Source organism: Phalacrocorax carbo, chromosome 23, assembly GCF_963921805.1.
Source record: "Phalacrocorax carbo chromosome 23, bPhaCar2.1, whole genome shotgun sequence".
Classification (NCBI taxonomy): Eukaryota; Metazoa; Chordata; class Aves; order Suliformes; family Phalacrocoracidae; genus Phalacrocorax; species Phalacrocorax carbo.
Window position 1 is genome coordinate 7,377,925 of NC_087535.1, and position 26,305 is coordinate 7,404,229.

General features: G+C 56.2%; 1 protein-coding gene across 1 annotated transcript; it reads left to right on the forward strand.

The window, feature by feature from the left end:
- The first annotated feature begins 4,038 nt into the window (after positions 1-4,038).
- On the forward strand, positions 4,039-26,053 carry TAFA3 (TAFA chemokine like family member 3). Its single transcript, XM_064472023.1, has 6 exons — positions 4,039-4,293; positions 11,224-11,308; positions 11,601-11,716; positions 20,125-20,274; positions 23,032-23,156; positions 24,499-26,053. The coding sequence occupies exons 3-6, from the start codon at positions 11,602-11,604 to the stop codon at positions 24,508-24,510; spliced, it is 402 nt and encodes a 133-aa protein (XP_064328093.1). The 5' UTR covers positions 4,039-4,293; positions 11,224-11,308; position 11,601; the 3' UTR covers positions 24,511-26,053.
- Positions 26,054-26,305: the final 252 nt, after the last annotated feature.

Genomic DNA, 26,305 nt, shown 5'->3' on the forward strand with positions numbered 1-26,305 from the left:
CTTTTGCTGGTTCTACCTGTCTCTGTGCAGGGCAAGAGGAGCTGAGCTCGCCGGGGTAGCAGCCACATGCGCATGGGGAAGAAGTGGCTGTGCATGGGGAGCACTGGGACCAATAATCCCCTGCCAGCCTGCTGCCATGATAAACACCAATTTAAAAACTAGTAACACATGAATTAAGCTTAAACTATGCTATTTTGCTTAATTTCTTGCGCAACTGATTAGCATTGAAAAAGCCTTTCTAAATTTCATCATTCAGCTATGTGGCTGAGCCCCAAAGGAGGTAGGATGAAGCCAGGGATGTTTCTTTGTGAAAGAATGACATGTTGGTGGCATTTAAGCCAGAACAGAAGTAAATTAAACATCTAGATCATAAAAGTACCAGAGGATGTTTTAAAATAGGCTCATTGCAGCAGTGCATTAGTTGACTGCACAGCTTTACTGTGTAATGAGCAATATATTAATTTATAATTAGTGTAATACAGTGAAGCTCAGCAAATAGCTCTGTGCACTCTGGATAATTCATCAGCAGAAGAAGCAGCTCTTAATGGTTTCCAAGGTTTGCCTGTCCCCTGTAATTGGGAAGTTCAGGATTTATTGTTATTTCTTTTAAGGGATAATTTGATTGCAACCACACATCTTTATTCCTTGTCTGCTCCTGCTCAAGTGCTTTTGGAGTGTTGCAGCTCAGGGTGTGTGACCTCTCTGCGGGGCGTTGTAGTCAGTGTTTTGCAGACCAGGTGACCTAGTGGTGCAGATTCCTGCCGGCTTTTACCCTCGCCTCTCCCTGCTGCGGGGGGGAGGTCAGCAGATGAACCTCCTTGGGTCACCTGGCTTTTCCTGCTCTGCTGCTACCAAAACCGCCTTATCCCTTTCACATCGCCTGAGGGATCTTAATGCTAAAGTGGGCTGTCAAAGGCTTCATGTTCTCATATAATAGGTCTCCTGTTCTCATGTAACATCACCTGACAGTAGAAATACAGGACAATAATAAATGTGTGATAATAAGACTAACCGGAATTTATAGAGCCCTTGGGGATTTTATTTTTCAGTTTGGAAGCTCAGATCTACATCCCAGAGGATGCAGGGACCTGGAGCAGGACTCGTTCCTGCCTGTGTGGTGGGTGCCCAGGCTCCCCAGAGAGCATCCCTCCTGCACCACGGCATTGCCAGGCTGGGAATCCGCACTGAAATTCCCTGTTGTCAGTGAAGTCTTCCGAAAAGAGCACAAAATCCTCAGAGCTGGGTACTCTGTGCTGAGTCAGCCTGGAGGCACCAGCACCTTGTCAGAGGAGATGGATAAAAAGCTTGAATCTTAATTCAGTGACCCACTGAAAATGGGATGTGACAAATCTTCCCCAGGAATAAAGTGTCAGGAGTTCTGCTTTTTCCAGCTTTAATAAAATAATTTGTATGCTTATTAGCAGCTGCAGATAAGTTGGTGAGACTGAGGATTTAAAGTCTCCCGGCCTGCCCATCTGCCTTGGTGTAACCATCAAACCCAAGCCCTCATTGTAACCGAGTTTTCTCCCTGGGAAAAAAAGCGGGTTGGCCACCTGGAGAGTACAGAAGGGTTCCAGGTATGTCAACAGCCATCCAGTCCAAGTGGAAATGGTTTTTTACGTGGTAGTAGGAGTGTTCATCACTGAGATTTGTCCAGTGCGGTTCCTTTCCTTGCCAAACTTGTCATCTTACTGATACTAAGAACTTTTTTCCCCACAGTAAAATAACAGGCTCCTTGTCGAGTCAGGGAAGGGAGCAATGCTGAAGGCTGCTGCTGGACAGTAGAACAAGACGTCAGGGGGGAGGAGGAATTGCCGTGTTCGCTTCCAGCGGAATTTAAATTAAATCAGTTTTGCTGAAGTCTTAATTCTTCCCCTGCGTTGAAATGCTGTGATCTGGAAAGCAGCAGGTTTGTGTTTCTGTACCATTACATCAATAAAGAGCTTGATTTTTGTAGGCTTCCTTATTGAATAATCTGGCCTAATTTAATTGGAATTAGGTTGGTGTGAAAGGTAGTTTTGATTGCATTTGCGCTTGATCATTTCCATTAAAAATTTGTGATCTGAAAAGTAATATGTTTGTATTTACTTATCATAGCAATAGAGACCTGAATTGGCAGGCTCTCTATCAAATTACCTGATGAATATAAACAGCAAATTTAATTTAGTTTCATATTGATTTTTGCCATTATTATTAAAACCCTCTGATCTGAAGAATAAGATCCTTGTTTCCTTAATATCTTGTTACTGGGGTTTGGGTTAATCTTGTAGAGCTTTTACCTTCTCTTTTGAGCCGCCAAGTCTCATTAGTTGGAATTTAACACAATGCAATTTTGACTCTAAAGAGGGGGAAAAGGAACTTGGTTCCCTTAGACAAAATAGCAAAGAAACCTATTCTTGTCATGGGGCTCTTAAAACCAGGAGTACTTTCCCTATGTGCATTTTGGGTGACTCTTCCCCCAGGGAAGAGGCCAAGGTCTCAGGTTCCCCAGGAGCTGGTGGGTCACCCCAGGGTATCTGCTGTTGAGCCTGGGCACGGGGGTGGCTGTGCCAGGAAGGACCTTGCTTGTGGGGGGCTGCCTCTGCCTCCTGGCCAATGCTGGCTGTGCCCTGCTCTCCGCTTTCACCAGCATTAACTGGTTTTACTGCTCTGAACTAGAGATGTTGTAAATCAAACCAGGATTAAAGAGCAACAAGTCTAGGCTTCTGCTGTTGGATACATGAAGGGGAGAGAAACCTTCCTTGGTGGGGGAACCTGTCTCTGTCCTGCATCCTTTCTCAGGAAAAAAAAATGGAATCACCTGAGGTAAGGTGCTGTGAAGGCACTGGGAGTCTATGGTTTGCTCTAAGTGGCTGCAGAAACCCCCTGGATCAGGGGAAGGAAAACAGGTTGGATGATGAAGCTTGTAAGACACGTGGGTGTCTTACAGCTCAGAGGAGCAGGAGCCACGGCTCTGGGAAGCAGGCTGAGACCCAAAGCTGATGGCGAGGATCTTGGCTTCGTGGTGGCCTGGGACATCCCTGGGTGCATGGGGAGCGAGCTGCTGCACCAGGGCTTGTACAAACCTGGGGCCAGCGGGTGCCTGGTGAGGATGGCCCAAATGTGGCACTTTGCTGGGCTTTTCAGCAAAGCCCTTTCCCAGGGCGGGTGCCCAGGTGGGGAGAGGGGATGCACAAAGGCTTCCGTGATCTCATGGAAGGAAAGCAGCTGTGAGATTTGCAAACTGCCCGCATGTGGTTTGCCTGAACGGCTGCTGTTGATCTGTAGCTCATACTGGTCTTGGAAATCATTCAGTGCCTCCAGCTGAATGGTGGTTTGAGAAGTCCAGGAATAAACTGTGAGCTGCCTTCAAAAAACAAAGGCTTTCATCGATATGCAAACAGTTTTGAGTGAAGCAAAGGAAATGGTTTATATGTAATTCCAGCCTCTTGTCTCAGCTGTCCTGAGGCTTTGGGACTGACTCCAGGCCCTTCTCTGTGCTCCACATCATTAGCAGCAATTGTGAAAAGTCAACCCTTGCTTGCACACGCAGGGCTGTGTCCTGGAGTGCCCCAGGAGGTGTTTGGGGGAACCAGCCTAGATACTGCTCTGGGGAAAGGAGCAGCCCAGGCCGGTGTCTGGGCCCTTGCATCAGGCTTGAGAGTCTCCTGCAGAACTGGGTCCAGGTCAGTACCAATATTTTGGCAGTTATTGGCTCAGGAAAGCAACGAGTTTTGGGGGGTCGACACCGAAGCCGGGCTCTGGCTTTGAGGAGAGTGCCCAGGAGTGGGGCGGGCGGGCAGTCTGTCTGTCTGTCCGTCCGTCTGCCCGCCCCCGCACCATGCAGTACCACTCCTTGCTCACTGGGGTCATCACACGTTTTTGTTTAAGGGGGGGGGAATGGTTTTTCAAGCAAACTAGCTCCGATCACTCTTCCCTACTGGCTGCATTAATGAGCACCGGGGCTAACTGGGGCGGGGCAGCGTTTCTCCAGGAGGGACCGGCGGTGGGGCGGCGCGGCGCCGGGGGCGAGCCCGGGCCGGCCGGCGGCGGAGCCGGTGCGGGGGCCGGTCCCGGGGCGCGGCGGGCGGCAGGCGGCGCTGCGCCCCTTCGCGGGCCCCGGCCCGCTCGGCTCCGCGCCCGCCGCCCCCGCCCAGCCCCGCGCCCAGCCGAGCCGAGCCCAGCCGAGCCGAGCCCGGCGATGCCAGCGGCCCCCGGCCGCAGCGGCCCGGGGAGGCGGCGCTGACCCGGCGGAGCGGGCGGACGGCGGCCATGGGCAGCGGCGGCCCCGGCCCGCACGGACGGCACCGGCAGGTACGTGCGGCCCGGACGGAAAGTTTGGGGCGGGCGGGACGGGACGGGACCCTCAGGCCGGCCCCGGTGCCGAGCGCGGCGGCAGCGCCGTCGGGGCGCCGCGTCCCTGCCCGGGCTGAGCCCTGCGGGGCGGGGGGAGCCCGCAGGCAGCGGCGGCACCGGGGGCGCCGGTCCGGGGTTCCGCAGCGGGGTGCGCTCCTGGCCCGGTCCCTCATCGCCACCCCCACCCCCCCCCCCGGGGAACGGCGTGTCCCGGTCCCGCATCGGCGCCCGGGGCTGTGCGAGGCTCGCCGACCCCCGCGCTGCGCCGGCCCCTCGGCGGCCCGGTGCGGGGTGGGGGGCTCGGGCGGGTCTTCGCTGTATGTTTCCCCGTGCCGCCTCCTGCCGCGGGCTCGGTTACAGGTGACTCCAAAAGAAGAGGTCACCCCCGGCCCCTGCCCGCCCTGCGCCGGGGGTCTCGCCCCGAGCGGGGCCTGGGGCCGGTAGGGTCCTGCTGCGGGGGTCAGCCCTGGCCAGGGGTGCGATTTACCCCGGTGAAGCGATTCTGCCAGCCCCGTGAAGCTGCTTGCGGTTTTGGGAGGCGAAGTGCTGCGGGAGAGCTCCGACGTTACAGCAGCTAAAACCACTTCTCCACCCTGGAAAGGGAAATCAAGACGAACTGTTGCCTTCCTTTAATGCGAGCTGTGCCCTGCAGCCAAAGCCTCAGGTGGGACGGGATGGGACGTGGGCTTCAGTCTCCATCTCTTTTGCTCCTCTCCGCTGTAATTCCTTCGGCTGGGATGGACTTGCTCCTAATCTATGCCAAGCGGGAGTGGGGCAGGGGCGCTGGTGTCCTGCTGCCTCGTGGGGTGGCTCGAGGGGTGCAGGATGGGGACCGGCTTGCAGGGACCAGGTGTCCCCCTTGCCAGCAAGGGGAGGCTTGGTGGTCTGGAGGGGAGCGTCAGTTGTACCAGTCCTGCTCTGGTGACAGGCAGGAGCAGATCCATGCTGTAGTGTTGGGCAGGGAGCAGGAGTCCCCTCCTCCTGCTGGTTAGCCATCCCTTTGGATGCAGTGTGAGGCTCGGGGGCTATGCAGTGTGCAGGTGCCCTTGCCCTGGGATAGCTAGTCTGTGCTGGGACACCCACACCCCAGCAGAGAGTCTGCACGCATGAGATGTTGTATCTCCTGGGGAAACAATTTGAGCTGTCAAGTCCTCTGCTTTCCTCCACTGACAAGGCTGACTGAGCTGCTGTTGACCTTGGCTTTCAACACCTGGATGAGTAGCCATGCTCTGCCAGAGAGAGGTTCCTGGTGCTGGATGGGTCTGAGGTTTGAGCTGTCCACAGAGCTGACCTTCAAAATGGCAGCAGGGCAGTGGGATTCACCGAGTGAGGGAGAAGGAAGAGGCCCCCTGCTTGGGTGGGATTAGAGTTAAAAACTCTCCTGCTCACCTTGGCTGGGAAGGAAGCGCTGCAGACGCTGGAGGAATGAGCAAGGAGCTGGAAATAAATCAGCATAGAGGAAAGGAGGAGAGAGAACGCCTGGGGGAAGGAGTTGTCTGCATTTCTGTGTGTTCCCCTGCCACCTCTTTGCCAGGTTGGAGGGCACATGCCTCATGCTGCCCTCGCCAGCACATCTGTGGGGCTGGACTGCTGTAAGTGTACCCAGAGGAAGAGCTAAAATGAAGTGTGCAAAAGGACTTGGCTCAACCTGGAGCTCTGGGGCTTGGGCCAGGCTCCTCTGTGGTGGGGTTTCCCTTTGGGGAGGAGCAGTGCAGCGTTTGGGGCAGTACGGAGCATGGGAGGGTGCAGGAGTTACTGCATGAAGCTCCCGTCAGTGCAGCTCCAAGTGAACGTGCCAGCTCCTGGGCACTGCCCCCAGCTCTGCAGCTGTGGCAGCTCTGACTTCCCAGCTTTGCCTGTAATTGAGCATCATCAGCGCTGCGGAGGGAGCTAGGATGTAACCTGTCTGCTGACCTGCACCGATGAACCTGAAGCTGTGGGCACGGAGGTTGCTGCTGTGTTCGGTCTGTGCTCAGAGGATGGCAGCATCTTGCTGACCAGCCTCCCCAGGGACACCCAGCCGCGTTCAGCACTTGCACCTTGTTCCCAGGATGGGCAGCAGCAGAGAGTCTCCGAGGTCCTGGGCCCAAACCTCACAGCTTGTGTGTGTCTGAGTGTCTCTTTGCCCGGGGTGGAGGATCCAGCGCTCAGCTGGTTTTCCAGCCTTGGGGGAGAAGGAAGATGCCTTCTGCCAAGCCTGCCCTGCTGCTTTTGCCTTCTCTTCAGCTGCTGCAGGCAAAGCCGTACCGGAGCCTGTGCTGTGCCTTCCCGGGGGGCTGTGGGGGCGTCTCCTTGCTTGTCAGCATCTTTCAAGGAGGTGTCAGCTTCTCGGGAGACTCACTCAGCAGCCTTTCTGTGCTGCTGCCGTCGCCAGTAGTGCAGCCCACGGAGCTCTGCTTCAGGGCAAGGGAAGGACACTCTCCCTCCGGGCAGCGCCCGTGTGCACGGAGCAGGCAGGGTGGTCTGGGGGTCCAGTCCTCCCTCTTGTGTGGGTGGGGAGTCAGGTCGCCACTGCTGTCATGAGGTTTGCCAGGTAGCCGTGTGGCACGGCAGGGATGTGCACGGTGGTCACGGGGCTGGGTGTGCAGCCTGTTCCCTGGTCCGGCACAGTGGGGCCTTTGCTGAGATGGTCAGACTTTTTGCTTCAGGGAAGTATTAAAACAAAATCGCCCCCTCCAATGGGCAGCGTAACATCTCCAACATTGTGGGAGGGTGTCTGTGCCGGCTGGGCTCTGGCCAGGTTTCCCCCCACTCTGGGGCGCGGGGCTGCCCGGCACTGCGGACCGCCGGATCGTGCGCTGCTGTGCCAAAACCTGCACCTCTTCTTGCACAAAACCAACCTGCCCAAGTTCCAAGAAGTGCTGAAACAGCAGGAGTATGAAAATAGCTTTCACAGAACTGGCAGAACCATAGGGCCAGATGTGCCCAAAGGTCGACAGTGTTGGAGCTGCAGCAGGGAGGGCTTGTGCTGCTCCGCGCAGAAAACCAGCCTCCCCATCTCTTTCTTTTTTGGGTAGAATTCCGCTAACCATAATTATCCAGCTCACACAGACCTTTGCAAACCGTGCTCCAGACCGGCAGGACTTGGAGTGTAATTTGGCATGACAGCGAGTCCCTCATTAGCACCATGGGGTGCCGGGCTGCGTTCCAGCCGAGCTACGGGTGGAGCAGTGCTGGCTGGAGGGTCGCAGTTCTGCCTGTGGCTTTAATGAAGGAGGAGGAAAAAGTCTCCAGCTCCTGTGACCGGCGGGGTGGCCGGGGTCTGGGAGGGCAGTGCAGAGCTGCTCCCAGTGTGGCTGTGCCGGCAGAGCCTTGGGGAGGCTCCTGTGTGGGCGATGACTCGTGCCCATGGGGAAGGACACGGGCCCATGGAGAGGAGCAGTCATCTCTGCCACGCTGGCTACGACCAAGGTTTATTCGGAGAGATTTGGGTGCTTTGCAGTTACTTCAGGTCCCAGCTCGGACCTGAAAGGCGGAAAGCAGTTATCAAAATTTTTCATGAAAAATTCCACAAAACTCCAAACAGAACATAACAGAAGAGAGAATACTCGTATTTTCAATCAAAATTAAGTGCTTTGACGTGCCAGAACACCACTCTTCATTTCAAAATTACGTTTCAGGCTGAAAAAATTTCAAGTCAGACCAAACATTTGTAGTTGGAGTCTCATGACGATGGAGGTTGATAACTGTCAAAATAGCAATTTCTGCAAAGCTGTGTTTTCTAATGGGAGTTTGTGCATGAGCGGGAGCCCCGAGTGCCTGCGCTGGCGTGGCTCCGGGGGGAGCATCGCTCCGACGGCCGCTGCTGGGGATGGTGCCTCTCGGCCTCGTGCTCCTCCGAACCCTGCGTGCTTCCCCCAGGCGCCAGCTCGGCTCCCGCTGCTCGGCGCGGTGGCTTCCCTTTTGAGTGCGGCGTGGACAGGGCGGGCTGTGTTATTGATAACTCTGTGATTTATTTATGCTTCCTTGGCTGTAGCAAACAGCAGAGCCTTGCTGAGCTAAATATAGTTTGCGCTGGGACCTTGTCCCTGTCCTGTGTGGGATGGAGGCGGCCAGCAATGCGCTTGCTTTTTGGCCTGGCTGAGAGATTCAGGGATGTCTCCTGGAGCCCTCATGTGGTCTGGAGGGTCCCCAGGCAGGGGCTGGGGCTGGGCTCCTCCGGAGGGGCTCCGGTGTGTGCTGTGCAGCTCGGTGCTCGTGCCTGGGAGCTCGGCTGTGCAGCAGCCAGAGACCAGGGACTCTCGGTGCAGGCTGACCTCCCGCGGGGGCCTGGCTGCTCTCTGGCCCCTGCACGGGATGTGCGTTGGGGGCTCACTGCTGCGAGAAACGCAGAGGCTGGTGACGCCCTCCTGTCTGCTGTCCTCGCGTCTGGCTGCCAGACGTGCCCCTTCGCGGGGCAGGACAGATGTGTGCTGTGGCACAGCTCCTCCGCGGCTCCCCTGGCCCAGCACGGCCGGGTGCCGGGGTGCCGTGTGTGTGCGCACCCACGGGTGGTGTGGGAGGACATCGTGCCTCGCTCCCGGCTGATGCACGCGCTGCCCCCGGGTTTACACGAAGGGCTGAGCAGCTCTGAGAGCGCTGTTTACTTTTTCATTGAGGAAATAGTTCGTGTTTTAAGCTGGCATCAATATTTACCTGATGGGCTGTGACATCCCTGAAGGGACTCGAATAGTGCAGGCTGTGGTGTGAAAACCCCCCCTCCGAGGAAGCCTCTTGCAGAGCAGATTCTGCTGACGGCCCCACCGGAGTGCTGGAGACCGCCTAAATATGGCTTTACGCGAGGGAGTTGCCGCAGTCATGTCACACCAGCCCATGCCCACTTCAAGGAGCGACGGTTCCTTGCGCGTTAAGGCAGCTCCGATCCGTCTGGCGAGGCAGCGGCTGGGGGCTCCTCGGCCCGGGGCAGCGGCGCGGGTCTGCACCGCTCCCCCGGCCCTCGCGGCACCGGGTGTAGCCTGAGCGAGGGGTGTGCTGGAGCGGGGTCAGTCCCTCGTCACCCGGCGGGCAGGGACAGGGCCGGGAAGGAGAGCGGGATGCCTGCGTGTCTGTGCCCTCCCCGACCACACTTCAGTCTGCCCCTGGCCAAGCTGGCTGTCCCACAGTGTTAATTAGGAGTATTTTCTTACCTCTAAATTCTTTTCTAGTATAAAATATGTGTTTTTGTCAAGATACCTCTCTTCTTTTTCCTGGGAAAATGTCAACACTTTTGGTGACATTTTCTGATTTTTTTTTTTCCGGCTGGGAGAATCAAAATGGAAAATATAATTTTAAATCAGCTTTTTGGAATGAAACATTTTTCATTTTGAAATGTCAGTTTAAAATGGAACAATTCATTTTGAAATGCTTCAAAACAAGAAATGCCCTTTTACCACCTCAGATCACTTTGTTTTGATTAAAAATGTCAGCATTTTCTGTTCTGGCACTTCATTATGTGAGTATGTTTCACTGTCTCAGCCCGGTCCAGAGCAGACAGAAATTTAGAAGATGGTTGAAAATTAAAGATTTCTTCTCCCAGCAGCCTGGGCTTGTCCGGTGCCCAGCTGACATCCCGCGCCGCCCTCGCTGCCCACACCGCTCCCGGTGCCTGTGGGCAGCGGGGGCCGGTGCAGCGAAGCTCACCGGGGACGGGACCGGGGGCGTGAGCCTTGCACGGGGCAGGGGCAGCCCAGGCGCCCGCCGCCCGCTCCTGGCAGCGCTCCCGAGCCTCGGCCTAATCGCCACTTGTCTTTGTGGCCTCTCGTTAATAAATCATGACCCAGCACTGAAGTTTTATGGGGGACATGGTTATTTGCCCTGGACCCGGTGAGATCTCAGCAGGCGATAAACGAGGCCGGGAGGTTGTCGCTTCACCCGGCAGATGCCGAGCGGAGACGTTGCTGTCAAAGCTGTTATCGCGCGTGCTGCTGCCTGCAGAGCCCCAGAGCCGTGTCCACCTGCGGGGCTGCAGCTGATAAATAGTACAGGGAACATATTTAAAGCAGTTGACAGTAAAACACCGAGTCTTTGGGGATTTAAATTTTTCCTTAAGGATTCCAGAGGAACCAGCACACCCTGTGTGGTGTGGGAGGGGGTGCCGGTGGGCAGTGGTGGTGGCACATGGCCCTGGTGCGCACAGAGGTGCCTGGAGAGGTTACTGGGGGACCAGTTGTGTTTAAAGATAGTGGATGCAGTTTTGTGTCTGCAGGCATACCTAGAGGAGAAGCAGCCCCAGAACAAGGCATTGCTCTGGGACGCCGGGGTGCGGGTCCTGGCGCTGCTGCGGGCCGTGCGTGTCCGCCCAGGCATCGGCTGCCCCTCTCCTGAGTGCCCCGTGCAGCTCCATCCCCACCAAGCAGGGGGGCGGCTGGGCCCTGGGACAGCTGGGGTGGTCGGTCTGTCCATCTGGTGGTGAGTGGTTTGCAAGGTGCCCAGCCCACGAGAGCCAAACCTTGGGCGTCGCTGCAAGGGCTTTGGTGATGCGAAAGCGATGCCAGCACGTAAACGCACACAGAAAAGAGAAAAGGCGATACCTGGAATGACTCACTGCTGGTTTACTCTGGCTCTTCCCACACACCCTGGGTCTGATTTAGTATTTGTGATCTGTGTTAATAACGTACTATAACGGGCCTGATTTTGTGCTCTCAGCAGTAAAAATCAGGAGCGACTCCTCTGAAGCGGATGGAGGCGCGCTGGTGTTGAAGGGCGTGACCAGGGTTATGGGCTGAGTTCCCAGAGGGGTTTTGGTGCGTGCGATGGGCAGGCGTGTGCTCTGTGCACAAGAGCGTGCGTGCTGACGTGGGGCCAGCCAAGCCCCGCGTGTCCCCAGCTGCCCCTGGGGGACTCGGCGGTTCGCACCCCCAGGTGCCATACAGCAGGAATTGCTACCCGTATTTCTCTTTCTCCTTTCAGATGCACTGATGTCTGCCCCTTGCAAAGACCTGACCTACCCGAGGTCGGCAGATGCGCAGGTGTTAGTGTGAAACCCCAGTAAGAGGTAACTGTCGCGCGTCTCTGCTATTGCTGGTGTGGTTTCTTTCTGTCCTGCTGCCGTGGCCCATGCTGCTGAGCTAGTCCGAGTCCATCCGAGGGCCGCGGGTGAATCCCAGGTGTGTGCCCTGCCTCCCAGGGCCACGTCCCCGCAGCCGGGCCACCCCAGTCCCCGTGGCTGCGTGCACTCAGGGGCCGCGCCACTGCGTCACAGCGGTGTTGGCGCGTGGGGGCTGCACCTCCCAGCGCTCCACAGCCCCTCTTCCTCTGCACATCTCTTCTTTTTTTTTTTTTGGTAGAATGAGTGAGAGAGACATACAAAGCCTGAGCAAATGGGTTTTCGTGCTCACTCTCTGCCTTACCATGCTGTGGGGAAGACTGACGCTGGCCTCCGCCCATCACAGAAGCCATTCAGGTAGGGAAAGAGACATCCTTGCTACGTGCGTCACGCTCCTGTGCAATTTCCCTGGGCCCCCGTGACGCTGGTGACATGTTGGGGTCTCCACGGGACACCCGGGATGGGGGTTATGTGGGGCTGAGATGTTTGGTGAGGGTCCGTCCCTCGTTCCTGGGTGGGAGGATGAGCGCAGGTGGTCTCGGGTCGTGGAATGCACCAGCTGTGGGAGCGGGCGGTGCCTCTCTGGGGAGCAGAGGCCGGGCATCTGGGGGACCTCGGTTTCCGTCCCCATCGCTGGGGTGCGGGCGGTGAGGATGGGCGTGCCAAAGGCGCGGGGCAGAATCCAGCAGACGGGATGCTGAGAGGCATCGCTGTTTTCTCTCCGGTGCTGCTGTGGCGGCTGCGGGATTTGCACTTCAAGTGTCCGTGCGTGCAGAAAACTCCCTGGGCTGCTCCTTGGAGGCAGGCAGGAACCTGGAGCCGTGTAGCGTAAAGCTGTCCCTTGGAGTTAAAAGTTGTAAATACTTAATATGGGGTGTTTAAAAACTGTTCCTTGGTGAGCCTAGCTGGTTTGAGGAGCTGAAAAACTAATTTCTTCATGTCTCTAGCAAAATCTGAGACACAGTATTCAGGTTATTACCAAGGTAATTCTTGATCTGTGAACAGCGAGACGTAACTCTTTCCATCTAAGTTGCAATGAGTCTCTCAAATCATGCTGCTTGTGCGATGGACACTCTCCACTTTAGGCTTTCATTAGAAATACAGATTTTCAGTCCTCTGGTTGTAAAGATAATCTTGGAACGTGGAGCAAGTATAAACTGATATAGAACTGAGGGTCTTGCTGGAAAGAGTAGCCTTGGCTCTGGGGTGTTAATTTGTTATTCCCAGTGGCAGCTTCGAGATCCCCCTCTGCGCATGTATGCTGGAATGCTGTTTTGTGCAATCGATGCGATTTTCGGAGGGGTTACGTGAACCCACGGTTGCAGTTTGTGTCTCGAGAAGAGAAGCAGCTGAGGAGTCGTGCTCGGCCCTTCACGCCCGTCCTGCCTCGTGCCGGAGCCCCATGGGCCATGCTGGAGGGGGGACCCAGTGGGTCAGGGCTGGGGGTTCCTCTCCTCGGCGCGGGTGGGAGGATGGCGCGGGTGCGTGGGAGCTGACGTTACTGGTGTGCGGCAGAGTTGTGCAGCGGGGCAGCAGAGGCAAGTGCTTGGAGCGTGGAGCAATCCTGGGGCACGTGCTGTCTGCCTTTTGTGCCTGTGTTTGTAAAAGAAGATATTTAAGGGTTAATTGGAGATTGTTCATGCTCTTGCCTGACCCCACCCCTAACCCTGTTCTATTTCTGTCATTTTTGCCTGACAGTTAAAGCAATTCTAATCCTGTAATCCCCATCCTCGTTGCTCAAAACCAAAACGTGTCTTCCAGAGTGACTCCCTGAACCAGCTAGTCAGCAGTTACCTGCCATACCCTCTTTCTAACCTGTAGCAGGTGCATGAGAAAATAAAAACTCCCCAGTCCTTTCTAGAATAACTTTTTGGCACCAGCTCGGGACTCCCCAGGACAGGGGCTCGGGCACTGCCTGCAGCCGGGCTGCCCCTCGCGCCCGGTCCCCGGCGCCGGAGAGCCCCGCTCCTCCCTGGCAGGAGCAGCTTGCAGGAGCTGCGTCTTCGGGGAGATTTCAGACCTGGCATTAATAAAGCAGTGACTCACCTAGTTTTAAAGTGCAAATGCCCGAGTGTCTTCGTGGGGTGTGAATTATGTATAAATCTCGCTTCATACATGAGGAGACAGGCTCATGTATTCATGTGCTTGCAGGGCGAGAGCTGGGGATTTTTCGCTCGCACAGGCTTATCCACAGTGGACCGAATCTTGTACTTTTTATTCAAGCAAATTCTAACCCACAGCAAAGAGGGTGTACCAGGAGGAAATACTTAAAAGTCCGACCCTGCTCTGTGTCTGTGTTAACACGGTCTCTGCACGCCCTGTTTTCCTGGCACGGTAGGAATTCTGCATGGCTGCGCTGGCGGCTGCCTCCTCTCCTGGGCTGGATCTCCACGGGCTCAAACCAGGAACTCTGAGCCTGCTTGCTGAGTTCATGGGCTTTATTCCCCTGTTGTCTGCCCTCTGCTTTTCCTTCATTTGGGATGGATTTCAGTAAAGGTTATGTTTGAAACGCGCTTTCACAAGGTTGTATTCCCAGTTGCAACGACACTTTTGTGCCGGGAGGCCCGCGGTTACGTTTCTGCACACGAGTGGCTCTGGAGGTGGGAACAGGGATAGTCGTACTGCTGATGCCTGCCTGCGACCCCCAGCGTCAGAGGTGCTGGTGGACTGTGTGCAGAAAAGGACAGACACATCCAGGGCTTTCAGCTGTTTAGAGCATTGCCTTTTTTCAGTTAAAACCAGGTGTGGCACCTAAAACTGAGCAATAGCAGAGGAACGTCTTTAATTGTGACAATGCGGCTGCAAGGTTTCGGAGCCCCCAAACTCATGGATTTCTTGAACAGAGAAATTACAGTGTGCAGAGCCTCTGTTAGCTGTCCAGGGAAACACTGCACTGTAAACATCTGGCTGCGGAAATAAGATCTAATCACTTGTGCTCACCCAGCACGTGGCGAATGCTAATGTGTCCAAACAGAGCGGCGCTTCCTGGGGTATGTGGTTGGATTTAAATAGCCATATGAATCGAGTGTGGAGAGATTAAGTCATTTGGAAATGGAATAGGAGACTCCTCGGTGAAGAATGGTTCACCAGCAACTTAATCCCCGATATAATGTGGTGAGCTCTACGTGATGAACAAGGCTTGCTTGTCTGGATACAGGTCCCACAAAGGTGGCCCCAGCATCTTCAGATAAACCCCTCTAATGCTGATAATCAAAGTGCCATCTCTGCCTTCGTTCACGTTCATCGCTCAACCCAGAGTAAAAGTAAAGGCATTTAGTGGGCTGGGATTTGCTTTTGGGAAATGAGTTTCTCTGAGTGAATGGAGAGCACCAATTTCTGATTACCTTGTAAGAGAGATTTGCTGCTCAGCGCATCACTGCTCAGAGTGGAGACGGCAGCTCTGTGGCGTTTATTTGTGAGATGCTTCTGCGAGATTCCCTCTTGCTTGGGGAAAGCGTTGGTTTCTCTGTCATGTGCAGCCTTTAAATCAGGATGGAATATTTTCCTGATCCACCTTCTCTAGATGAGGCAGGAGCTGCGCTGGGTGTGTGGGAAGCACCATGCGGTGCCATGGAGGAAGGCAGGCTGTGTGTCGGGAGCTCTAGGTGCCTGATCAGGTTCATCTGTCACACAGTGGCAGAACAATTTCAGCTGTTCTCAGCGCAGTCCAGGCATTTGGTTTTTTCTGCTTGCAAGTGTGAAGTGGTGGGATTTGCAGGAGCAGTTCATGGATGTGCACACACTCACATATGCAACGAAGGGGGACAGGGCACGATGTGTAGTCTTGAGGTGACAAGGTAGGAAAAAGTCCCAACTGACATGCAGTGATAATGAGCAATAAAAAACAAGCCTGCTTCTCTCAAAGACCCTCTTAAATAATACATGCATCTAAGGCAGTAGTGATTTTAAGACTTTAATTATTCAGTGAATATTAGTAGTAGAGTTGTTGCAGGGCATGGAGTGCAGGCTGCTCACGCCACGGGCTGCCCGGGGCTGCCCACAAGCCGCGCGTTCCCCGGTGCCCCCGGGCCATGCTGCCCCCCCAGCAGAGCCCTCCGAGCCCGCAGCTCTGCTCCCCGCTGGGGACTGGAGCCCTGCCTCCCTCCCGGGTTCTGCCTGGTCTCTGCTGGGCTGCTCAGCCCTCCTCAGGACACCTGGACCCATTTAACGGCATTTCAGTGCCCAGGAGGAAGGGGTTTTGATGCAGAGGGTTTGTGCGTTGCCTGGCAGTTACATGCATTCAACCTCTCTTCATCTTACAACTCTCCACCAGCAAGCAGAGCGATATTTTACACTGAACATGTGGAGCCGTGCCCACGTCTCCCTGAGACGCACAAAATGTGTCATTTCAGGTTATGCTATAAAAAACCATGTTCTGCTGCTCACTTTTAAAGGTCAGCCAGACTAGGACAACGTTTTTATTTTATTTTTGCATGCAGGATTCAAAAGCCTTGTGCTCTTACAACGCTTTTATGGTTCCATGAGATAAGATTTTTTAAAAAAAAAAAAAAAAGGGTTCCAGTGGGGGAATACCAGTTAAATGGGAGGGAGAAGCATGCCAGAAGCTCTGGAACTTATCCCAGGCTCTCTGGGGCTTTCCTGCTCTCAGTATTAAACACTGATTTGCATTTTTCGGTCCTATTTGGTTCAAAGTTTCCTGCTGCTCAGCAAAAGGAGAAGCACCTGCAGGCAGCTCTGGAGGAGCCCATCGCTCTTCCTGCGCTCGGGCTCCAGCTCTCTCCTGGCTCTTCCCAGGCATGTGGCATAAAAGCCCAGCACAGCCGGGAGCTGCTCAGCAGCGGCCGGGAGCCCCTTGGCATGGGGCTGCTCATCTCCTGCAACGAGGAAACAGCAAAGTCTCTTGCTGACATCCTGGGAACTGTATCTGATAGCGAGGGATTAATCTGCGTCCGGTTACAACCCCCCAAACTCCTGAGCTCACTCGGACGTCGGGCTCTGTGGCACTCGCGTCTGGTGTGGTCCGTGCTGCCCGTGGGTGAGCTGTTTGGTGCGCAGGCAGCCGAGATGCTTTGACCAGGCCGGGTGGCTCTTGCCCTGCTCCCTGTGGGGCCAGGAGCGGGCAGCCCACAGCTCGGTGCCCCGCCACTGTGCCTCCCGCTGGGACGGCACCTGGAGGGGTCTGCGCCGGAGAGCAGCGCCTGGGGCAAGTTTCCAGTGTGCTTGTGTCCCAGGGCAGGGTATCGGATGCTCGCAGGACCTTTAGGCAGACGAAGGTACTTTACGCCCGGTCCCGGGGGTGTGTGCGGCTCCCCCAGCTCTGCCGTCGGCAGAGCCCCGGCTGCAGGGCTGCGTGTGCCCCCGGGGGGCTGCGGGGCTGCTGTCAGGAGGCTCCCTGACCTCCGCGGTGCGTCCGTTTGTCTTTGAGCCGTTCGCGGTTTGAGTCCTGGAGCAGAAGCAGGTGACTGAGCTGGGACCAGCCGGGCTGCGGGCTCGATGCTCCTGGTAGGCAGCTCCTCCCGGGGCAGAGGCTGCTGCTCCGGGCGCTGCAGCGTGCTGCCTGACCCTGCCAGCAGCCGCTGCCTGGGCTCTGACTGGCTCAAAGGAAAGCTGCACGCTTTTGAGGGAAAACAAAGGCTTTCTGAACCTTTCTCTTCTGAGGCTCGCAGCTGCCCTCTGTGCTCCCTGCACAACGGCAGGCCTGCACCCCTGGTACAGCTCTGCTAATCGCAGCCCCAGCCCGAGCCCAGCAGGGCTGGAGCACAAACCGCTGTCTTATTAGCGAGAGCATCTCTTGCCTGCCATGGATTTGACAGCATCTCTTGCCTGCCAAGGTTTTTGCCTTCCCCCCCCCAGGGTGGCCTGCCCGGGGGGCTGGGTGCGAGGTGCGATCTGGGGAGGGACCGTGGCTGTCTGTCCTGCTGGGAGCGCCTTCCTGGTGCCTGCACATCCGCAGTCTGCCAGGACGGCCAGGGTTCCTTGGCGTGACTGGCAGGGATGCAGCGGGTGCCCACGGGCTCCTGCCGCCGCGGCGGGTCTGGCCCCGCGCTGCTGCCGTCCTTGGCCAGCCACAGTAAGGCAGAGGAGAGGCGAATTTTTCTTTATCTCTGTGCTGCACCTTTTTGAGCAAATTAAAAGGGCTTTGGTGTGTTAGCGAACTCTTATTGCATGGCTGTAATGAGCGATTTCTTAGTTCTGCCTGGCTCTCCCTCTGCTGAACCTTTTTAAATTAGCTGAAAATGAGAAGCCAGAGAGCAGAAGTGGGAGGGAGCAGAGGGGTTGCCTGGCCCTTCCTCCTGGGAAGAGCTCTGCTAATGAAGCTTTGCATGAAGGCTTTTATAAAAATGAGTCAAACCCACAACGACATGTAAGTGCTGGAGTTGGAGGCTATAAAAATCCCTTGCTGGGGATGGGGGGCTGTGTTGAGGTTCATAGGGTGGGTGAGCGACTACTCGTGGTCCTGGACCAGAGCGTGGTGGGAATGTGGGTCAGAGAAAGCCAAGGACCTCTGCTCATTCCTCAGATTATTTGGAATATCCCATTAACCATAAAAAGAGGGAAAAACAGTCACGTTTGTTCTGTAATGAGTTGCTTTCCCTCTCACTTTCACCGAAGTCTATCATTGCTGCATATAAAAAGAATGGAAAATATCATTAAAGCTGAATGATGATGGCATTTAAAAGGGAGGATAAAATTTATGGCCAGAGATGCTATTACAAAATACTTCCAGGATAGGTAATTGTGTAATTATTATGGGCAGAAATGAAAGTTATGGTTCATTAAAAGAAAATGACCATGAAATAACAATAAATAAAGCCAAATTAAAGCAATGGCAATTGCACGGCCCGCCCTGCCCGTGTGCTGGTAGGTGCAGGGCAGAGGGGTGTGCGGCTCCTGGCCGCGGCTCCCCGACGGAGCAGGCTGCGAGGGACGAGCAGTTGTCACTGCCCACGCTCACGTTAGGACGTGGCCGTCCTGCGCAGCAGCGAGTGTGTCTCTGCCCTGGCCCCAGGCTGGCGGCATCGCTGCCGAGCGAGTCCTGGAGCAGCTCCTCGCGTCCTGCCCTTTCGTCTCCCGGCCAGTGCTTGGATACGATGGGAACAGGAGAGGGGCAAAGACTGCTTTGGCTGGAAGCTGGCGCAGCCGTGCCCGGCGGCACAAGCCAGGAGGTTGCACTTGGATCGGTGTTTAGCAGCAGCGATGTGAAAACGCAGCTGCAAGGCAGAGCGATTTCTCCCAGTGCCTGGGGAGAGATCCCATTTCCCTGAGCTTTCGTATAAGAAGGTGAAGTGGCTGCTTTCCAAAAGCTCCTGGAAGGCAGGCAGTGTTTGCTGGTGAGCATGGGTACGTGCTGCCTCTCCCCAGGGACCCGTGGGAGCACTTGCCATGACAGGGGTCAGCCACCCCCGGTCCCCTTTGCGAGGCGGTGCCCAGAGAGTTGGGCAGAGGACTCCAGTACAAACTCCCTGGTCCAGCTGCCTTGCCTCATGGGGTTGGGGGTGGATGGGGCCTCGGACCCTCGGCAGGACCCTCCTGGCAGTGGCTGGTGGGCACAGCGGGGCTGCGAGCTGAGGCTGGGCGGGCAGGATGGCGAGGTCAGGCTGGCAAACACAGGTCCGGTTGGAGCAACTGCCAGAGCGCGTGTGCTGGGAAAGGACTGAGTGTGGGCTTGTGCTTGTGGATACTTCCACCACCAGCAGCATGCTCCCCACATCCCGCTTGCACCCTTTACCGAGCCTTTCCTCCAGTGGCTGCTGGGGCTCCTGCCCGTGCCCTGGGGGTGTGGAAGGGGCTGAGTGCGTGCTCCTGAGCTGAGGGTGCGGAGCGGCCAGGTCTGATGGCATGATGTGTGCTCGTTTGTACGTGTTTCGGGCTGGCACACTGCAGAAACACAGCTTCCCCTTCCTCCCCGCAGCCTGGCTCCTGCTCGCTGCAGGAATATAAGTCTGTTCCCAGTGACCCAGGGGATGTCTCGGTGCGTGGCTCTGCGCTCGCTCCTCCAGTGCTCATTAAACAGGGCCTGCAGGGATCACCCACTCTCAGGTCATGGGAATGAAGTCTATCCAGCCCTGTTTGGCTAATTTGTGTTGTGCTTGTGTGGGCCATTACCCAGCGAAAGTCGCTGATTTGTGATGCTAACTAGCTTCTAAACCTGGATCCCAGAGGTGATAAGCCAGCACATTAGTTTTCTTTCTTCCTTAATATTTTAATGGTACTGGGAGAGGAAACAGCAGAGCAGCCTGGATTTCTGAAGAACACCATGACATTTCTGTGTCACTGCAGGACAGAGATGCTGTCCTGGTCCTCCATCTTCCAGCCAGGGGATGCTGCGTGATGGCGAGACAGGAACATTGGTTTTAGCTGTGATTGGGGATGGTGGTGGTACTCTGAAGCCAAAGGCAGCACGATGTGCCATCCCCTCTTGGAGCAAACCGTGCATCTCGTAGTCAGCTGCAATTAACTAACATGCTCATTCATTTCAATAAAGCTCTTAGCTTGGCTGTGGCAAGAGGTTATTAATTTCACTGGGTAGGATGGATGGGTGTGAGGGCTGTTAGGGGTAAGAGCAGAGGTGCAGGAAGTCTGAAGCAGGGCTAGTGCTTCTCCTTATGGGTGGGCTGGGGAGATGCTGGGTTGAGCCACATGTGTGTCATCAGCAGCCCTGGGACGGCTGATGCAGGCTGGGACAGCGTTGCCCATGCCGTGCCGGGCTCTCCCAGTGCCGCAGTCATGGCAGGCACCAGCAGCTCTGCCTGGGGGCTCTGGGGCACAGCCCTGCGTGACACCGGCTGTTTCTCCTCCCGCAGTGCATGTAGAGCCCGGCACGTGCGAAGTCATTGCAGCTCACAGGTGCTGCAATAAGAACAAGATCGAGGAGCGCTCCCAGACGGTGAAATGCTCCTGCTTCCCGGGGCAGGTGGCAGGGACGACGCGGGCAGCTCCCTCCTGCGTGGATGGTGAGTACCCCGTGGCTGCAAGCCATGTACCCTGAACCCCCCCAGCTGCGTCTTTTACCCCATCGGTCCGGCTGGTGCAGAGTTTCTGTGCCCCCAGAATTTACAGAGGAGACCTGCCCAGGGGCTCCTGCGGTGGAGCAGAGGGGGAGAGGGAGCGTTCTGGGGACACTCTCCATTGGTGTGGCTGCGTTACCCCACCCCATCCACCTCCTGGCTGCGTGCCATGGGTGAGTGATGGTGCTCCAGTGGTTCCTCTTCCAGCGCGTTGCTGCACTGGGGCCAGGCGCTGCAGCGTTGATCCCTGCAGGTCTGCTCACTGTGCCACTGCAGCCAGCGGCAGGGACGTGACTCCAGCTATGCAGCACCATCACCTGCGAGGAGCATTAAGCAAAGCTCCAGCCATGTATATTTTATTGAATGGCATCATGTGGTGTCACGGAATCCCAGAATGGTGGGGTCAGAAGGGCCCTCTGGAGCCCACCCCGTCCCACCCCGTGCGTGAGCAGGCACCCCCAGAGCAGGGGCACAGGGCCGCGTCCAGGCGGGGGGTGAATGTCTCCAGGGAAGGGACCCCACAGCCTCTCTGGGCAGCCTGTGCCCCTGCTCGGGCACCCGCACAGGGAAGGGGTTTGTCCTCATGTTCAGGGGGAGCTTCCCGTGTTCCAGCTTGTGCCCGTGGCCCCTTGGCCTGGCGTTGGGCACCGCTGGAAAGAGCCCGGCCCCATCCTCCTGACACCCACCCTTCAGATATTTATAAGCACTGATGAGATCCCCCCTCAGCCTTCTCTTCTCCAGGCTGAACAAGCCCAGGTCTCCCAGCCTTTCCTCATCAGGGAGAGGCTCCACTCCCCCAACCATCTCCGTAGCTCTCCGCTGGACTCTCCCCAGCAGTTCTCTGTCCTTAAACTGGGGGGCCCAGAACTGGATGCAGCACTCCAGATGTGGCCTCACTGGGGCAGAGCAGAGGGGGAGGAGAACCTCCCTCGCCCTGCCGGCCACACTCCTTTGAATGCACCCCAAGGCACTGTTGGCCTTGGCCCCAAGGGCCTGGTGCTGGCTCAGGGTCGGCTTGCTGTCCCCCAGCACTGCCAGGGCCTTCTCAGCAGAGCCACTTTCCAGCAGGTCAGCGCCCGCAGCAGTGTCACCCATATTTGCCTGCCCTTGATTTTTACCCATAAGCTCTCGATTCATTCTTCCTCCGCCCCTCGGCAGAGCTCGATGCATTCCGGTTGCTCCCTCACATAAAAAGCAACTCCCCCACCTCACCTTGCTTGCCCGTCTTTCCTGAAAAGCCTGTAGCCGCCCATGACAGCATTCCAGTCGTGTGAGCGATCCCACCATGTCTCTGTGATTGCAGTGAGATCGTGGCCCTGCGACCACACACAGCTCTCTAGGGCCTCCTGTGTATTCCCCACGCGGCGTGCTTTGGTGTACAGGCATTTCAGAGGTGACTGAGCACACAGGTGTCCCTGAGGGGTGCAAGAGGATCCACTACAGCCATGCACAGCCTTGAGGTGGCTGGTGTCCTGACTGCCATCTCTTGAGGCAGCTCAGGCACCTTCGTCGCTGCTCTGGTTGGCCTGGCTTGTTCCCCTGTTAGATGTGATGGCTTTAGCATTGCCACTTTGGCCCCCACCCCCCGAGTCCCTCAGTTTAAGGCCTTCCTCACCAAGTCGGCCAGCCTGCTGCCAAGGGTTCCTTTCCCTTCTAGACAGGCGGATTCCATCCTTCCCTAAACAGCTGTGGTTGCTGGGGAAAGGCCCACTGTCATAAAAGCGAAAACCCTCACAACAGCACCAGCCACGTAGCCAAGAGCTGATTTGCATTATTCGCCCATTACTGGCTGCCCCTTTTTCTCCAGCTGGTAAAATGGAGGAGAAGGTGACCCAGGCACCAATATTTTTCACTTGCTCCCCCAGGGCTTTATAGTCTTCCTTGGTTCTGCCTGGGCTCTGGCTTATAGCATCATTTGTGCCCACATGGAAGAGTAACAGCGGATAGTAATCTGTGCTCTTGACAAGTTGTGGCACCCTCCCAGCGATGTCTTGGATCAAAGCTCACAGAAGAGAGCAAACCTCTCGTGACTGTCAGGTCGGCAGATGGGCGCCTCAGTGCCTTTTAACAGAGAATCTCCCACTATGAGTGCTCGTCTCTTCTTTTTACGGTCGCCGAAGAGCTGCCGGGAGCAGCTGCAGCTTCTGCCAGCATGGTATCGATTTGCTTGGCAGCCGGTGTCCTGTGAGCATGGTTGTGTGCAACACTGAGAGATGCAAGGATGAATGGTCAGGGAAGGCTTTTGTTTCCCAAACAGCTTGTGTGTGTCTTTCCCAAAGAGAGGGGAGCCTTCTCTAGTTACCCACGTTGGAGGCATCAATTACAAGAGCCTAACAGAGCTGAGTAGTGGTAGACGGTCCCTTTGCCTCCGTACGAGGAGCCTGCAGTAGGTTAGCAAACAGCGCTCTTATCCCTGCTTTTGTTGGAAGCAAGGACAGGGCTGTCATTAGACTTTTTACCTGGGGTAGGGAGAGAAATCAGGGTGCTTCGGAGGCAGGTGGAGCAGCTGGGTCAAAGGAGGGTGGGCGGCTCATCTGCAGGGCCGCTGCAAACGTGGGCTGTGCTGGCGAGAGGGGCTGCACCCCCCGAAGGCAGGCAGGGCTGGCGCCCCGTCCCCCACGCGCTGCCAGCCCAGAGCAGCCTCCCCCGCTGCCGCCGTGCCCGGTGCCGCAGCCCGGCCGCTGATGGCCGCCTCTCCCCCAGCCTCCATCGTGCTGCAGAAGTGGTGGTGCCAGATGGAGCCGTGCCTCGACGGGGAGGAGTGCAAGGTACTGCCCGACCTCTCGGGCTGGAGCTGCAGTAGCGGCAACAAAGTGAAGACAACCAAGGTATGTCCCCTGTAGGGTGCTGAGGGGGGAAGCCTCGCTGGCCTGGCCCCAGCCTGGGGCAAGCCAAGCCCAGGAAAGCACCCCTAGGAAGTTTGCAGGGGAAGGGGAGAGCCTCGGCTTTTCCAGGACACATGCTGTTTGTTCTGGACGCACCGAAGCAGAGCAGAGGGTCTGGGCTGGGCTGTTGTCGCTGGTGCTGGAGGGGCCAGCATGGGTAGCACACCTCTGAGTGGGTCCCACGGCTTTGCTGATGGATACCTCCCGCGGGGAGGCTCGGTGGGAAGGGTGTTGTGAGGCTCAGCCCGCGAGCAGACGTGCTGGGGATGTTTCTGTGCCAGCCCAGGGCTGCTGGGCCATCCTGGCTGCTCCCCAGCATCTCCCTGCTGCTCTGGGGCAGCAGGTTGCTCGTCCCAGCCGTGGCGTGGCCCTGAATCCATCACTGCTCCCCCGTCTGAGGCAATCATCTGTGACAGAGCGCTACATGATTATTATTTTCATGGCTTGCTGAATGCCCCAAAGAACAAGGTATAATTAAAATTTTATCAAACTCATTAGTAATTACATATATGCCATGGTTAATCAGTTGCATAATTTTGTAATCATTGTTCATACTGTTGAGTGTAATTATTCCTTATGCTTTAGTTTTTCTCACCCCACATCCCTTGCCATAAAATTATCACATTAAGTCATGTTGGGATTTTTTTCATTACTGCTATTATTTTTGTGCACAGAAAGCACTTTCATGCTCAAGTGTTTTTATGGATGTCCAAGACGGTTCCTCTGGCCTTTGGCATCCATCACTGACCAGTGACTGCAGCACTACATTTAGCTCATTGTCTTTTTCCCATCTTAATATTGTTCATTTATTTTTTCCCTCGGCTCACAACTTAGCCCAAAGTCTCTGCTCTGGCTTTGCTGATCTGGGCTCTCACTGGGGACCGTTCCCACCTGCAGGACCCCAGGGCTGATGCTCTCCTCCCTTGTGCAGGAGCCCTGACCTCCGTGGCCACCCTCCTAGCACCCCTTTTGGGTCCCTTGCACTCCCCTAGGGAAGCTGCATTTTGGAAATGCAGACCTATGTTTTCAAAAGGATTCTGGGTGCCCCCTTAGGAACTGTGCTGAGGGGTTGAATTTGCCCCTCCAGGTCCCCTCTGGACAAACAATCCATAAGCTGAAATTTGGAACGACCACTCTCTTAAATGCACGCAAAGAGCAAATCCTGTTTGCATCTCCTGGGACTGTTTGCTGACAATCTGCAGACGGGAGAACCGGCTGGATGTGTTGGGTAACTTGACCGTTCCCGTTAGCAGGCGCCTGCCCCACTCTTCTCCTCTGCCCGCAGGTCACGCGATAGCCTCCATGCAGCTCGGCGGCGGCTGAGCCGCCTCGGCGCGGGTCCCCGGTGCTCTGCAGAGCGTGGGCGGCAGGACGTGGTCCAGCCGGGCGGTGCCTGCGGAGGCGGGATGCTCCAGAGCTGCCATCCTGTGCCTCCCGGTGGGACCGTGCCAGGCACCAGATCAGAGCATCCGCTGAGCCCTGGCTTCCCTGGAGGCGGCAAGTATGGGACCCCAGCACAGCTGCAAGACTCCTGTCACTCCATGGTCCCCTCCTGCCCCATGGAGACGCTCACCGACCAAGAAATGGGCTCATTTTCCCATCCTCTTAAGTAAAATACTCCAGTCATGAAAGAGCTGTTGACAATACACAGACAGACAGACAGCGGTCCCCCAAAATGGGCTTTACTCTGAAATAGTTGCAATCATTACTGTGAGTCGCCTGTCCCCATCTCCCAAGATGTTGAATCAGGGCCGCTGTCAGGAATTGGGAAGTCAATGGTTGTGTGAAACCCTCCCTTGTTTGGCTCATGGCCCCTGGCCCTGTGGGTTCCCAGGAGCAGGCACTGAGCTCTCCGGGGGGCTGGGGGGCTGCTCTGACCCCCGGAGCGTTGTGCTTTCCCTGCCCTGTGTCCTGGCTGCTGTGACCATGCGTAGAGGATGCACTGGCGTGGTTGGGGCTGCCTGAGACCCCGTCAGCCCCCGGAGGTGGGGAAATGTCTCCATGGCGCATGCTGCTGGTTTCTCCTTCCTCGGTAATTGCATTAATCAGGCTGCAAGTTTAGTATCTGTTCTCTACCGTGCAAGTCCCAGGCACCAAGTTACTGCTTGTGTTTGCAATCGAATTTCAGGATAACTTGTGGGGGAAGCCCTTTTCTGTCTGTGGGTCTGGTGTGCCTGACACCATGCAGATGCCCAGCCAGAGACCCAGACTGAGCCAGGCTTCATTGCATTAATTCAAAATAAAGAAAAATGTACCATCTCCTGGCCGTGAGCTTGTGACCTTCTCCAGGACGCACCGTTTTCCCTGGCGTGGCAGCCTGAGGGGGAGAGGGTGGGAGCCCCGCAGTCCCAAGACCATCAGGGCTGGGGATCCCAGGGCTGCTGCACTGGTGGGGCCGGTGGCATGTGGCCTGAGCAAGAGCATCACTGCAGGGAGTGGGGCCAACGTCCCCCGGGGTGCCCCAGCCCCACTCATCACCCGCGCGGGGGGACGTGCTGGCTCAGGAGGGGCTGGGGGCCAGTGCCGGCGTGGGGGCTGGCAGCGCGGCAGCTGCCTGCCTCCATGCTCCGGCTGCCACTGGCAGGACTCGTTATTTAGACGTTTTTGTAATGGGGTACGTAATACCTGCTCCAGATGTGATGTAAATACCAGACTGTGAAATAATAAATTCATTTTAATCTCTGCAAAGGATCTTTTCATTCAGCAGCAAAGGGAGGCTTTGGGAGTGCTTCTCTTGCTGACTGCATCCGAGGCACAGAGGCTGGGGGATCTCCCCTGGCCATTCCAACCAGCTCATGCAGCAGCAGCCGCTCTCATTGCTCATGCAACTATCTAATTCTCTGACTCAATAAAATCTTTTGGCTGTGACTTACACTCTCTAATTACACGTTGCATTAAAAAGGCATACTCTTTCATTTAGCCGAACCGCAGAGGAACAGTTCAGGCGATGCTCAACAGGATGATTTTCGTCTCGATTTCACTGATGTTGCTGTGCGATGAGTCTGCCCACGTCTCTCCGTTTCTGCATGCTGAGGTCTGACCGACGACAACCCCCTCTGGCTCCCGTGGGCCGGTAGCCGCCCCTCGGGGCC